Source organism: Falco peregrinus, chromosome 2 (genome assembly GCF_023634155.1).
Source record: "Falco peregrinus isolate bFalPer1 chromosome 2, bFalPer1.pri, whole genome shotgun sequence".
Classification (NCBI taxonomy): Eukaryota; Metazoa; Chordata; class Aves; order Falconiformes; family Falconidae; genus Falco; species Falco peregrinus.
This window is the reverse complement of record NC_073722.1, coordinates 77490084-77502245: the sequence shown is the minus strand read 5'-3', so window position 1 is coordinate 77502245 and position 12162 is coordinate 77490084. Positions and strand designations below refer to the sequence as shown.

Below are 12162 nucleotides of genomic sequence, written 5' to 3'. Positions count from 1 at the left end.
AAACTACATGCATTCCTAACAAAAGCACACATTCCTAATATAGGATTCCCCAAGTCTTTTTTTTTTTTTTTTTTAAGAAAAAAGAAAATAAATCCTTTCTCTTTTCATATTTAAATAATTGTAAGTACAAACAATTTGGTACATGTGAAATCACTATTTAAACAAGTTAATTCCTGGGTTGTTTTTTGGTGTTTTTTTCTGGTTTGGGTTGGTTTTTTTTTAAACTAGCTGCCAAAGGAGAGTTAGGATGTACCAACTTCAAGTTCTTCCCCTGGCTCAATACATGAGTCATGGGAAGTGAAAATCCCTGCTTTTACAAACCCTAAGGCTGGGATTTAAGGAACGAAACATCAGCTAATTCCTTCCATCTCAACTAACACTGGCTCAATGCAATGCTTAGTGGGAGAAAAAAAATTGCCAGAAACTCTCCTCAAGTCTCTGATGCTCAAGCGTGTCTCGAAGTGAGCACAGGGAACAGCATAAAAAGCCCGTCTTGTGTCCTGCTCTAAAAAGACTGTTTACTCTCTGTTGTGGTACAAGGTGACATCATCCTGCTATCAGTCTCAGAAGGAAAAGCAGCTATAATACGTTTGCTGTTATTGCAAAGCCTGAGAATACAAAAGAATAACCCAAAAGAAAGCAACGTCACGAGAAATAAGGTAGGTGTGACAACAATAAAACGGTGAAATGAACAGTTTTGCACTGAACAGTGAAATGAGCTGTCACAAAACCAGACTGGGGAAAGGAAGTAAAGTGGTTGTTTCCCCAAGCTACTGAAGTACAGTGCTCACAGCACTGTCAGTAATGACATTAAAACCTGCAAGATCTTTGAAGAATTTGGTACTCCAGGTCCCTACGTTAAGATTAAAAATATTCTATTATGCTGTGGCAATCCTCTGTGACCTTATTGTTCAATCATATATCCCTGTCACACAATGACAGACACCCTTGGATGTCACCAAGGATCACCAGAATTGCTCCTGCCTCCCTTACGCCCTGTAGTGTCAGTACTCAGCCTGCCCTGTGCAGCTCCAGCCTAGATCCCCCCAGTCATGCTGGCTATGGCGGGCAATGCACAGAGAGATGGGACATCCCTTATGGCTTCTAAGGGTTGGGTGAAAAAGGCCTCACTGCACTACTTACCTTAACTAATACTTAATTCAAGGCACTATAAACCAAAATGCAAACAAGCATTAATCCACCTTATTTAAAACAGACCGCACAGTTCCAAGCGTTCTACCAAAGATGTAGATGAAGAAATGAAAGAAAAGCTAAGCAGAATCTGTTTATACTAAGGTTACACCAGAAAGGTTTCTCTTACTCACTGATATGCCATTCCCTACCTGATAAACCTTGACAACAGTTGTTGGCTGCATACGTGCCTTTTCTTCTTCAGCAGGTAACATATCCTTCACATTCACATCCCTTCTGTAGCAATACCTACATCGGAACAATACAAACCCCAAACACGCAAGGGGGCCGGTTGTACAAAACACATCAGCAGCTCTTGCCTGAGACTGAATGTGACTGTGATTAACATGCTGGAGTTGCTCATCTCCATTCTCCTCATTTTATGCATGCTATGAAATCAATCAACAACAGGCAGAGGAATCATCAATAAATGATGACCCTTCTGTTTACACAAATTAGGTCAAATGCTTTGTTAGTTTAATAAAACCCCTAAGCTTCCAGTATTGTTATGCCAAGAATAAACATCTCATTTTTTCAACATATAATTGATCATAGGTAATTCAAAGCTTCAGAACCTGACTGCCAGGAAAATACTGATAAAGAATAAAACCGCATCCTTTCAGCTTTTCTTACGGAAGGCAAAAAACACCCCACCCTCTCAGTGAAGCTTCCACAGTTCTCTCAACAAAGGTGAAATTCCATTAAAAATTTCTCCACTTATAAACCTTGTTAAAACAAAACTCAATCCACACCCTCGCTCTAGTTTCACCACTTCATAGCTGTAGTGAAACAACTATAAACCCACCTAACCAAAATGCAACCTCCAACATCTTTTATTTTTTCAGTGGTCCAATTCACAGCTGCATAAGCATAACCAAGAGGTGAAGAATAAGCATATGGCAGAAGGCATAAATCTTAAAGAGCAACCATGCCACTGCAAAACAAATCAATACAAAAATTCATAGGAATCTACTTAGTAATTCTTAATCTGTGAGCTATCAGAGAAAAAAAAAATGCAGTAGATGCTACACAAACTTAAGATATTTGTTGTCCTAGCTTTTCAGAAAAACAGGAAGAAATCCAAACAGTAACCCTGGGTTAGAGCAGCACCCAGATCCCAATCCTAAGCAGATCAGCACAAGATTTGCTATATGTCAGTTCAGGGATTAGCACCCCTCTCCGAACACCTGCCCACACAAAAGTAACTTGAAAGATGGGGGTGGGGAGGGAAGCTGTGCCTAAAGAAAATATATTTCAAGCATTGTTTATAATTGCCACATCTCTGCACAAGGGGATCACACTGACCATGTAATAGATCCTTCCCAAAAATAATTCTAGGGTATATACAACAACTGTAGAGTTGTAACTTTAAACATCCAGATAAAACTGCCTTGCTCTTCATTATGAATGTTGAGCCAAACTTCTTTGCTACCAAGTCTCTACATTGGGGTGTGGCTTGATTATCACTAAAAAAACCTGAAACAAAAAATAAAAAATTTAGTTCCTAAGCCAGCCTCCCCACAGTCACAAGCTCTGTAAGATGCAGAGAGCTACAAGCAACTTGGCTAAAACATTACGAAGTACCAACATACTCAGGCCAAAGGTCCTGTAGCAGGCCCAACTCGTCAAACATAAGCCTCAGCACTAGGAATTAATAAGAGAATTTGCATCGTGGTGAAGCTTGTTCGATATTCCTCCACGTTATTTCCCAATGTCCCAAGTTCAGCATTTGGCATCACTCCTTTCCCTTCACTACTTAACCATACCCTCAGCGAAAAAAGGTAACTGCCTCCTGGTGAAAAGCCCTTAATTGCAGTATCAACTGAACTGCTTGATTTTTAAACTTGTGCCTTAAGTAAGGCAGCTTGGTTCTGGCTTTTAACTGCTGAAGAAAGAGACCAGCTCATGTAGTTAACAAGCAATCTGGACAAGACACGGAAAGAAAACACATCTCTCTCAGCATGCCACAAGCTGTATCCAGGAATGATCAAAGACAGGCAACATGCAACAGAAATGGTACAATCGCTTACTTTTTTCCTCTGCTTTGCATACTCTGCCAAGAAGTTTTGTGATACTTGGTGACTGGATTTAGAAACCCTTAAGAAAATCTGTATGTGTTCCCATCAAGAAGAATACAAATACTAAAATAGCTAACTTGAACTCACAGACAGAATCTGTTATCATCTTGTAAAAATGTTCAGAGTGATAATTCATTGAAAATGCCACCTTTCCACAGTGTCAACAGAGAAGCTATTTTCAGCAGTGAAAATGTTTTTCCCTGCAATACTGAAACATTTCCATTCTCATCAGAAAAGCAAGGTAATGAATATAAGTACTTTTAAGGACTCATAACGCGGCCTAAAGAGAGCTCTTCTATCAATAAGCCCATATGCAGGACTTGGTTTGCAAATAAGGGTCTGGTAACAAAACTATTTCATTCAACCGGAACAGGTTTATACTGCAAAACTCTTTATGTCAGCACAGTTTATTTCCTACACAGAAATAGCCATAAAATAGCATCACAATACAATAACTACATGCCTATTATAATTCCATAATAATAGATGGGTTTATGTTTAATAATGTAACAGTACATTTAAAGCAGTACAGCATATGTTTGTAGTAACGCCTGGATACTTCTGGTGGAGCGCATTAGGCAGATTCTGCAAGACGTTTCAAGGAAGTTATTCATCAGGGTATGCCAGAGACCTGCGTGATCAATTACCTTTAAAATTCATCATGGGACTGGGCCCAAGGGCAAAGACAATAAATATCAACTTCTTCATTCAACTACTTGGCTATAATATGGAGCACAAGCAAAACCAGAAAGTATCCAAGAGCAAACCATTCGCATTCAACAAGACAGTGGCACCAGGGTGTTTAGTGAACAAAGCAGGCATTTTGGCATGTATTTGTTCAATTGCTCAGCTGACATTTACATTCTGCAGAGTAAGTAACCTGGTCTAAAACTGGTGTGACTATACTAATAAGGAGAGTAACTTTACCAGGAAACTGTTCCAAGTTCAGTGCAGAGTTAAACTGATCTGTTTCAGATAAACAAAACTTCACTGGTGTAGGAATGAGCACATTATTACTATCAGTCAATATAAGTGAACTTAAGCCCAGTCATGCCAAACTAGGTCCGTGCCTGGAAATATTACAAGCATATCCAGTTGAATCGAGGAAGTTTTTAACATCTGGACTCCTTTTGAGTTCTGAAAACAAGGCAGTAAGGAAAAGACAAAACTGTCAGTGGGACAACTTCATATTAGCCAAGTCTCAGTACACACAAGGTACAGTTTATATCCAAGACACTAACAGGTCATCCGAGATGTTGTTAAAGTTACTCAAAACACAGAGCAAGTCGGTGGCAGAAACTGTAATTAAAGGGTTGATAATTTTGATGACCCATACACTACCACAACAGCTAACTCAAGTGGCACTTTCCAACCCATCCAAAGCACCTGCCTGGAAAATTGTCAATAGGCAGTTCCAGTCAATGACGGGAAGGACTGCAGCATTTCCTCCTTACTGCCACAGACCCCTGACTGTATCACTGGGTCATAAAGATGACATGAATTAGTGAATAAGGAGAAAGGAAGTGAAAGTTATAGCAAGTCTTAATTCTTGGCCTTGAAAACTGCTGCAAAGGAATCGGGTATGCAACACAGTACCAGTAGCCTCCTCCCTCTGCCAGATCCACACAAGCAGACACATAAAATACCTTCAGATAGCCATCTAGAGCATCCAGGCCAGTAATAAAAATGCTCAGGGCAAAAGGAAATAATCTTACGTTGGTTAGAACAGAACAGTGGACTGGCCTCTTTCAGTTTATTTATGACAGAGATTCACAAGCAATGACAGCATAGCAAGGGATAACTGACAAGGTTACCTCTCGGCTGGTCACAGAGCACTCTATGCATAAACAAGCAATTTCAACTGCACTGATCACACTTTAATCTGCTTTGAACAGTCTTCAGATTGACAAACTGCTTTTTCAATTGAAGCTGGGGAAAAAGCATGTTTTAATAGAATTAATTTGGAGCTTTAAAAAGCAGGTGAAGTTTACAATGCCGTGCAGAAGATGGCAATGATGATACCAAAGCTACGCCTGAAGAAAATAATGTCTGAAAATGTTCAGATGCTACCAGTAATTTGCATTAATTCAAATGATTCTTTGATGAATGGACATAATGCTAAACAAGCACTGGAGAAGTTGACACTGTTGTGGTGCAATCAGACCATAAAGATAGTTTATTGATCTTGTTATCACGTACTCCAGCTGCAAATAAACTCATGAAGAGATGATTTCCCACCCCAATTAAAAGAAGCAAGACAAACAGTTCCTAAAAAGTAGGAAAGAACCAGATCAGTAAAACAGCAATGTTGCAAGGTTGCAAGAAAAGACGCCTTGCTCTTCTGCAGAAGATAATGACCAATTTGCTCTTCTCTCCTAATAAAGGTGCAATATGGGATTACAAAAGCACTCACAAATTAAGCTACTGCTAAAAACAGAGAGGAAAAGCACAATGGCCATGAGCAGAAACTATCGCTACGTTTAGTTCGGTTATGCATTTCAGTCCTTTCATAGATTTAGATCATTACCACTTGATGGTCTACACTATATAAAGACACATAAAAGCATATGTTGCCTAAGCATTTAGTGGAACCCTTTAAATGATGTTTTGCATCACGTTTTGCACATGCTTTCAGCAGCAAGTAGACAAAAAGTCTTCTCAAGCTCCAACAAGAACAACCTCCAAAACTTTTTTGACATGATAGCAAGATAATGAGAATGTTGCACCATGCATGCCACACAATTCCTATAGCAAAAATCTGTGTGCATACATACATATGCACACACGAAGAGAGTGTGATATGAACAAGAATGACAAGGGGTATACGAAAAAGCAAACCCATTCAGGTAAATAAGTACTTTCCTTAAAATAGATTTACCTGAGACTTCAATTCTTCCAATTTACACTTCCTGGCATGAAGAGCCTTACTGGGAAAAGCCCAGAAATAATTAGAAGTTCCAATTCTATCGGTGTCCACCATGCCATCATCAACTAAGCTTTGCAGAACCTCTTTCACTGACATCGAGGCTAATAAAAAAAAAAATCAAATTAGAACTGCATAGCATCTAAACTATGGAGAATTATGAATACCATAAGCCATCATCTACAAGCACCTGTATGCATATTTCACTACAGTGTCAGCAACCTGGAAGAGTTTAAGAGGACACCATGCTTGATGCTTCACTTCAAGGGATGAATCTCTTTCAAGTCAGCAGTTTATAAACATAAAGGCTGCTATTCTGTACCATCTGCTACCAGATGTTTGTAAAACACTGCTCGCAAGTATCATAAAACATACATGCATATTATAGCACAATACAATAACAAACTCATGTGAGAGGGTACTTGAGAAGTTGTCTTGCAATCTTAAGTCTAACATGGATTAATTTATAATTTCTAGATTAGAAGTGTAATTGCATTTCACTTTGTAATGTTTATCAAAGCATTTAACAGCAGCAGAGGCAACAAGATCACCTGGCTACAGACTCAGGAGGGGCAGATTTTACTTTTGTTATATTCAGTTCCAATACAGAAAGTCATCTGCATTCAGAAGGACCCAAAACATTTCTGAACATAATTGTTCCTTTTCTAGCAAATATGTGGTATAATTCACCATTTCAAAAAAATTATACCTGTTCAGCAAAGCAAAGTAATTATTATTATCCTCCAGTGTTGCAGATAAAGTCTTCTGAGCAAATTCAAGTTTTTCAGGGACTGACTTTCCATTTCAAGTCTAAAGGGAATCACAGATCAGGAACATCCAATCTTTTGCAAGCTATAGGCCGGGTGCCAGTACAGGGGCATTTCCACAGGCTAGTTTTTCTTTTCAGGTTAACTGGGGTTTGGATTGTGTGGCCAACTGCCTTCATATGCAGAGGCAGGATGAATTTGAACCATTCGGAGGTGTTAATTGTTTTAGAAACTCTACGCTCCAGATTTTGAAATGTGAAATTTCATTGCTTGTATTTACTGTTTTGCATCGTCTTCCTCAAAATTACAATTAAACATATGGCTTGAAAAACCAATCAAGACAGCACCACACCTCTCCAGAAACCTATGAGCGTGTCTGTCAGCTGCTGACATAACCAAGAAACACTGCTTTGCAATATTCACATATGCCTGCAGCTCTTTCAACAAGTTCATTTACTCTTGAAGTACCACAAAGATATGCTAGTCAAGGACGGTGTCAACTACACAAACAGTATGCTTCGCCCAGCTTTCGTCGATGAACATAGAAAGAAACAGAACGGGGTATATACAGAACTGAACAGCATAAAATAAATCCTCTTAGACCTAATCCTAAACCAATGGATCTCATCAGGAAGGCTTCCATTGAAAAGACAAACCCATTTACAGCTGTCCAGCCATCTTTTTTCTAGAAAAGCTCAACAGAACATTGATCATGTACATCTGGACTGGCATTTTATATTTTTGACATTACAGACAGATATTTAAATCTTCTGTTCACTACCTGAGTGCACATAATCATTTCATTCACTGAAAGTCACTGTAAGTCAGGCATCTCAGACTCCAGGAAAAACCTCATCCCATGTTCTAGTGGTTAACCTGGAGTTAACTGTGACATTTTAATCATCTCCCATTCTGGCCCTAACATCTTATTGCAAGTGACAAACATTAGCAAACCAAGGGAGGAGCATGCTGTTGATGTCACTTTTAATGCTACAGCCCTGCCATTGACCAGTCTCCCTTTCCAGCTATTTTTTCCATTATTACAATCACAAACCCAAAACTGTAGCCAGGAAAATTTACACTGTATGACCCGTCCCAAAAACAATGAATGCCTCAAGAGAAATAACTTTTGTAAATACTTACTAATCCCTTTTTCTTTTGGAGCAATCTTCTCTATATCCTTCAGCTGGAACACATCTTTCTGTGCAAAAACATAAAAGACACTTCAGCTCCAAATGACAGAGTCATCTAAGCGTGATGTTTTTTACACTAAATTAATGCCAACAAAAGCAAGTAGGAAATACACTGCATGTTTATGTTTTGCTATAGGAAACAGGCTGCATATCTCTCAATAGAATTATAATATTATGAGAATTAAAGGGAAAGAAAAAAAAAAGACTATTATTGTAACAAGCCTGTTCTTTTGTTTGGTGCTCTGAAGTTACCATATTTTTTTCTCAAGTTAGACTGTAAACCCCTTAGGACAGACAGAGTCCAGGTTACAGATTGTCAGCACCAGGTGTACCACATTGCTCAAGTACTCAAATGTCACAGTGATTTTTTTAATAGGTGAAACATTGTGAATTACTTATGTCACCAATATAATTGTAGCTCTGCTTCTGGATCACCAGGTTTTTTCTCCCCAGTGACCTCTTTCAGGTCAACTCTCATCTTTTCTAACACTCAGATTTCTTCCTCCTCCCATAAACTGCAGCAAGATGCTGTCTTATCTCTTGCTATCTTTCTTACAGTAACAGAGTCAGGGATATTTGAATAGGCAGCACATGAAGCATTTAACACCACCTGTGCATCTTCATGCGTTGGCTCCACCTGGGGATGAGCCACCTGATCAAAAGTTACATGACTCAAGCTCTCTCCCTGTAATTTATACATTAACGACACAGGGCATCAGCGAAATGCATAGCAGGATATACAGAGTTCATCTACATCTACAGTTAAGCTCCTTTTAGGACCTATTTTCCCAGAGATGTAAATACAGGTCAGTTACAAGTCACTTACTGTTTCAAAAAAGATCTCCATCATGCGAACTCTCTTCTCCTCATAGCTCAGACCTTTTTTCTTGGACTAGAACAGGAAAACAAACAAAAAACCCCAACAAAATCCCCCAGTGAATTCATGCATTTGAATAATTAACATCTGCTCAGAATTTAAACCCGTTTACCTATAAGTTGTATTTGCCATCCTTAAAAATACTTTACCACTAACCCCAGACTTCCAGAAAAACTACTTCCCAAAGAATTATTACACCAAGCTAATCTACCAGCAGTCTATTAAACTGAAGAACCTATATTCTAAGTTTGGAACCAACCTTCCATACAACCCAACCCAGCTCAAGCCTCAATGTGACTTGCCATACCCATATCGCTCCTTGTTTTACCTTACTAGATTAGAAAAACATGTATATTTACACCAATTCTCAGCAGCTCACCCACATGTTTAATAGTCCTTAAAAAGATAAGAAGGAATATCTTTGGGGTTGGGTTGTGGTTTTTTTTAGAATTGGGTTTTATCTTGTGATATACAGACATTAGTGCGAGATCTAGGCCATTTAGCATTTAGGGCTTGTTTTAAAAACATAAAGCACTTTTGAGGTACTACCTCTTTCTTCAAATCTCCTACTCAACTTTAGAATTTCAAGGTCACATTTTAAAAACTGTGTTTCAGAGAAGCAAAAGGCAGAAATGACTACTCACAAACTAACACCAGCAATACAAAACTGAGAAATACCCTCTTCTGACCACTTTAAGAAACACTATTTTGACATGCCTATTGTAAAATCAGGGTAAAAAGAATGTCACGGAGAATTGGAGTTTTAATAGCGTTTAGTATAGTCCTCAACAACCCAAAAGCAGTGGCCATAACATTAATCCGGAATGTTTCTCCTTGCCCCACTCCCGGCTTCACAGGCTGCAAGACCCTGCACCTCTGCATGCTGCTAGGGGAAACTGAAAGGAGGACAAAGAGCAAAATAGAATGCTGGCCAAAAAAGGTCTCCCTATAAAAAGAGAGAGAGAGGGAGACAGACAGACAGACGTATGTATTGCTGCCCTTGAGTCTATGGAATTGGAGATTTTAGTAACATGGTGCTTTGAGAAAGACGACATGGGTTTATTTCCAAGCCCTGCAGAAAGGAGTCAGTACCATTTTTTTGTTCCTAACCGCTGCTTCCTTCTTAAATAAATCATGCGGTGGGGCAGCGTAACATCCTAAATCCGCATCAAGAGCAAAATGGCCAGACTGATAAAGAGATTTTTAAAAATAAACTGAAAAACTAGCTTACGCAGCTAGAATGAACACACAGACATGAACAGAAGCAATTCAGTATTACATCTAATAGAGGCATATTAGTATTTTTTAAAGCCTCCCTTCTACTTTAGCCAGTGACATCCTTGTCAGCATCGATGTCACAGCTGTCCCCTACGTCAGCACGTCACAGGACGTACAGCCACCATGGACACTGCAGTAGGAGCATGAACAGAAGACAGACCGATCATCATCTTCCTCCTGCCTTCCCAAGCAGCCCTAACACCGTCAGCAGGAACAGAAACACCTACACGCACATGGCGTGGAAGTGAAGCCGTGCTCCTGCACGCACGGCGCCAAGCCTCAGGCCAGCCCTCCAGCAGAGATCAGGAACAGCGCCGCGTGCCTTCCGAGAGCTTTTATTAATTTTCACACCGATTCCTCCTACCTCTCTGCCAGGTGTCCCACACCGTGACTACCGCACACACCAGGCCCACCCACCCCCGCCGTGCCGAGGGGGCGCAGCGCTGCGGGGGGCACAGCGCGGCCCCGCCCGCTCAACCCGGGGCTCGGCGGGACGGGCGGGCACCGTGTCCGCCCCGAGCGACCGCGACGGGCCCTGCTCAGCCAGGCGCCAGCCGGGAGCTACGTCGCTCTGCAAGAAACCAACGAAACGGCCCGCGCCGCGGTCACGCCGCGCCCCCGGGCCCGCCGCCGTGGGCCTGTGTCGGCAGTCGGGGGGGCCCAGCCCGGGAGGCGCGGGCCGGGGGCACCGGGAGCGCTGGTGCTGCCTGGCGGCCGCTGGGGACTCGAGCCCGGCGGCGGGCGGGCACCCCCGCCGCTCCCCCTCAGCGGGCCCAGGCCCGGCGGCGGGCGGGCGGCCCCGCCGCTCTCCCTCAGCGGCCGCAGGGGCGGGGACAAGGCGGGCACCCCGCCGCTCTCCCTCAGCGGGCCGGCGCCCGGCGGCGCCCTCAGCGGGTGCGGGGGCAAGGCGACGCACGGCCGACCGTTACCGGCCGCCACCGTCGACTGCGCCGCCCCCTCCCTCAGCCCTGCCCGGCGCCGGAGCCAGTGCCGCCGCGCCCGCCCCGCGGCTCCCTCGGCAGCCCCGCGGCCTCGCTGCCCGCCCGGCCCCGCGGCCCGGCTCACGGCGCCAAGGGAGCGGGAGGCGAGCGGCCGGCCCCGCCGCGGCAGCCGCTTACCATGTCGCCGCCGAGGCGGGTGCAGGGCGCGGTTTGATTTCGGCGCCAGCGGGCGGGAGGAGGCGGCCGCAGCCCCAGCCGTGCGCAGCGCAGCCCGCAGCGCCGCCTGCCGCCCCCCGCCCCCGGCCGAGCGGCCGCCTGGTGCCGTAGGGTAAAACTGAGGGAAAAAGAGGCGTGAAGTGACGGTCTGGTTTGTGCGCCTTGTGCAGGCGGGTAGTGCTGCCCGCGGCGTAGCTCCTCGCCTTTGTATGGAGCAGCCTTGCCGTACCAGCAAGCTGGGCATCGCTTCTCTCTCGGTTTATGTATGGCAATACCGGCGAGCGTGTGTTCGGTGGATTTTTTTTTTTAAACCCGAACGGTAGGCACTCACAGACAGGTGCAGCTGAGAAGCGAAACGCGGCCTTTATCACCAACTACCTCAGAGTTACACGTGGTGCAAGTCACAGAGAACACGATGAGAGGCCGGGGCTGTACGTCACTTTGGCATTGCCCAGGCTTTAGAGCAAAATCTCATTTTGCCTTCATGTGTTTCTCAATACCTACACCTTTTATATTTTGTGTAGAAAGGGCAATGGGCAATGACATCTGTCAAGAAAATTGCAGTATCTTCAATATATATTTGCTGTATTATCGAACACAAAGTTTTTAAAATCCCACCACCATTGGGTGGGATCATCAGGGAGGAAAATATTTATTTCTGAACCCGCCTGCAGCTGTGGGTTTGCAATGGGACACGG

The 12162-nt window shown here is 43.0% G+C and overlaps 1 protein-coding gene across 2 annotated transcripts in view; it reads right to left on the bottom strand.

Moving 5' to 3' along the window:
- Positions 1 to 11763, bottom strand: part of MND1 (meiotic nuclear divisions 1) — a 44779-nt gene extending 33016 nt beyond the window's left edge. Inside the window, exons 1-4 of one of the 2 annotated variants that reach the window (XM_055795143.1) lie at positions 11426 to 11763; positions 8979 to 9044; positions 8103 to 8160; positions 6148 to 6296 (exon numbers count right to left, since the gene is read on the bottom strand). In XM_055795143.1, coding sequence (XP_055651118.1) covers positions 6148 to 6296; positions 8103 to 8160; positions 8979 to 9044; positions 11426 to 11428 — 276 coding nt within the window. In that variant the 5' untranslated portion in view covers positions 11429 to 11763. Of the gene's footprint in view, positions 1 to 6147; positions 6297 to 8102; positions 8161 to 8978; positions 9045 to 10671; positions 11064 to 11425 lie in introns of those variants that run through there. The other variant, XM_055795142.1, reaches the window with a different exon arrangement.
- Positions 11764 to 12162: the final 399 nt, after the last annotated feature.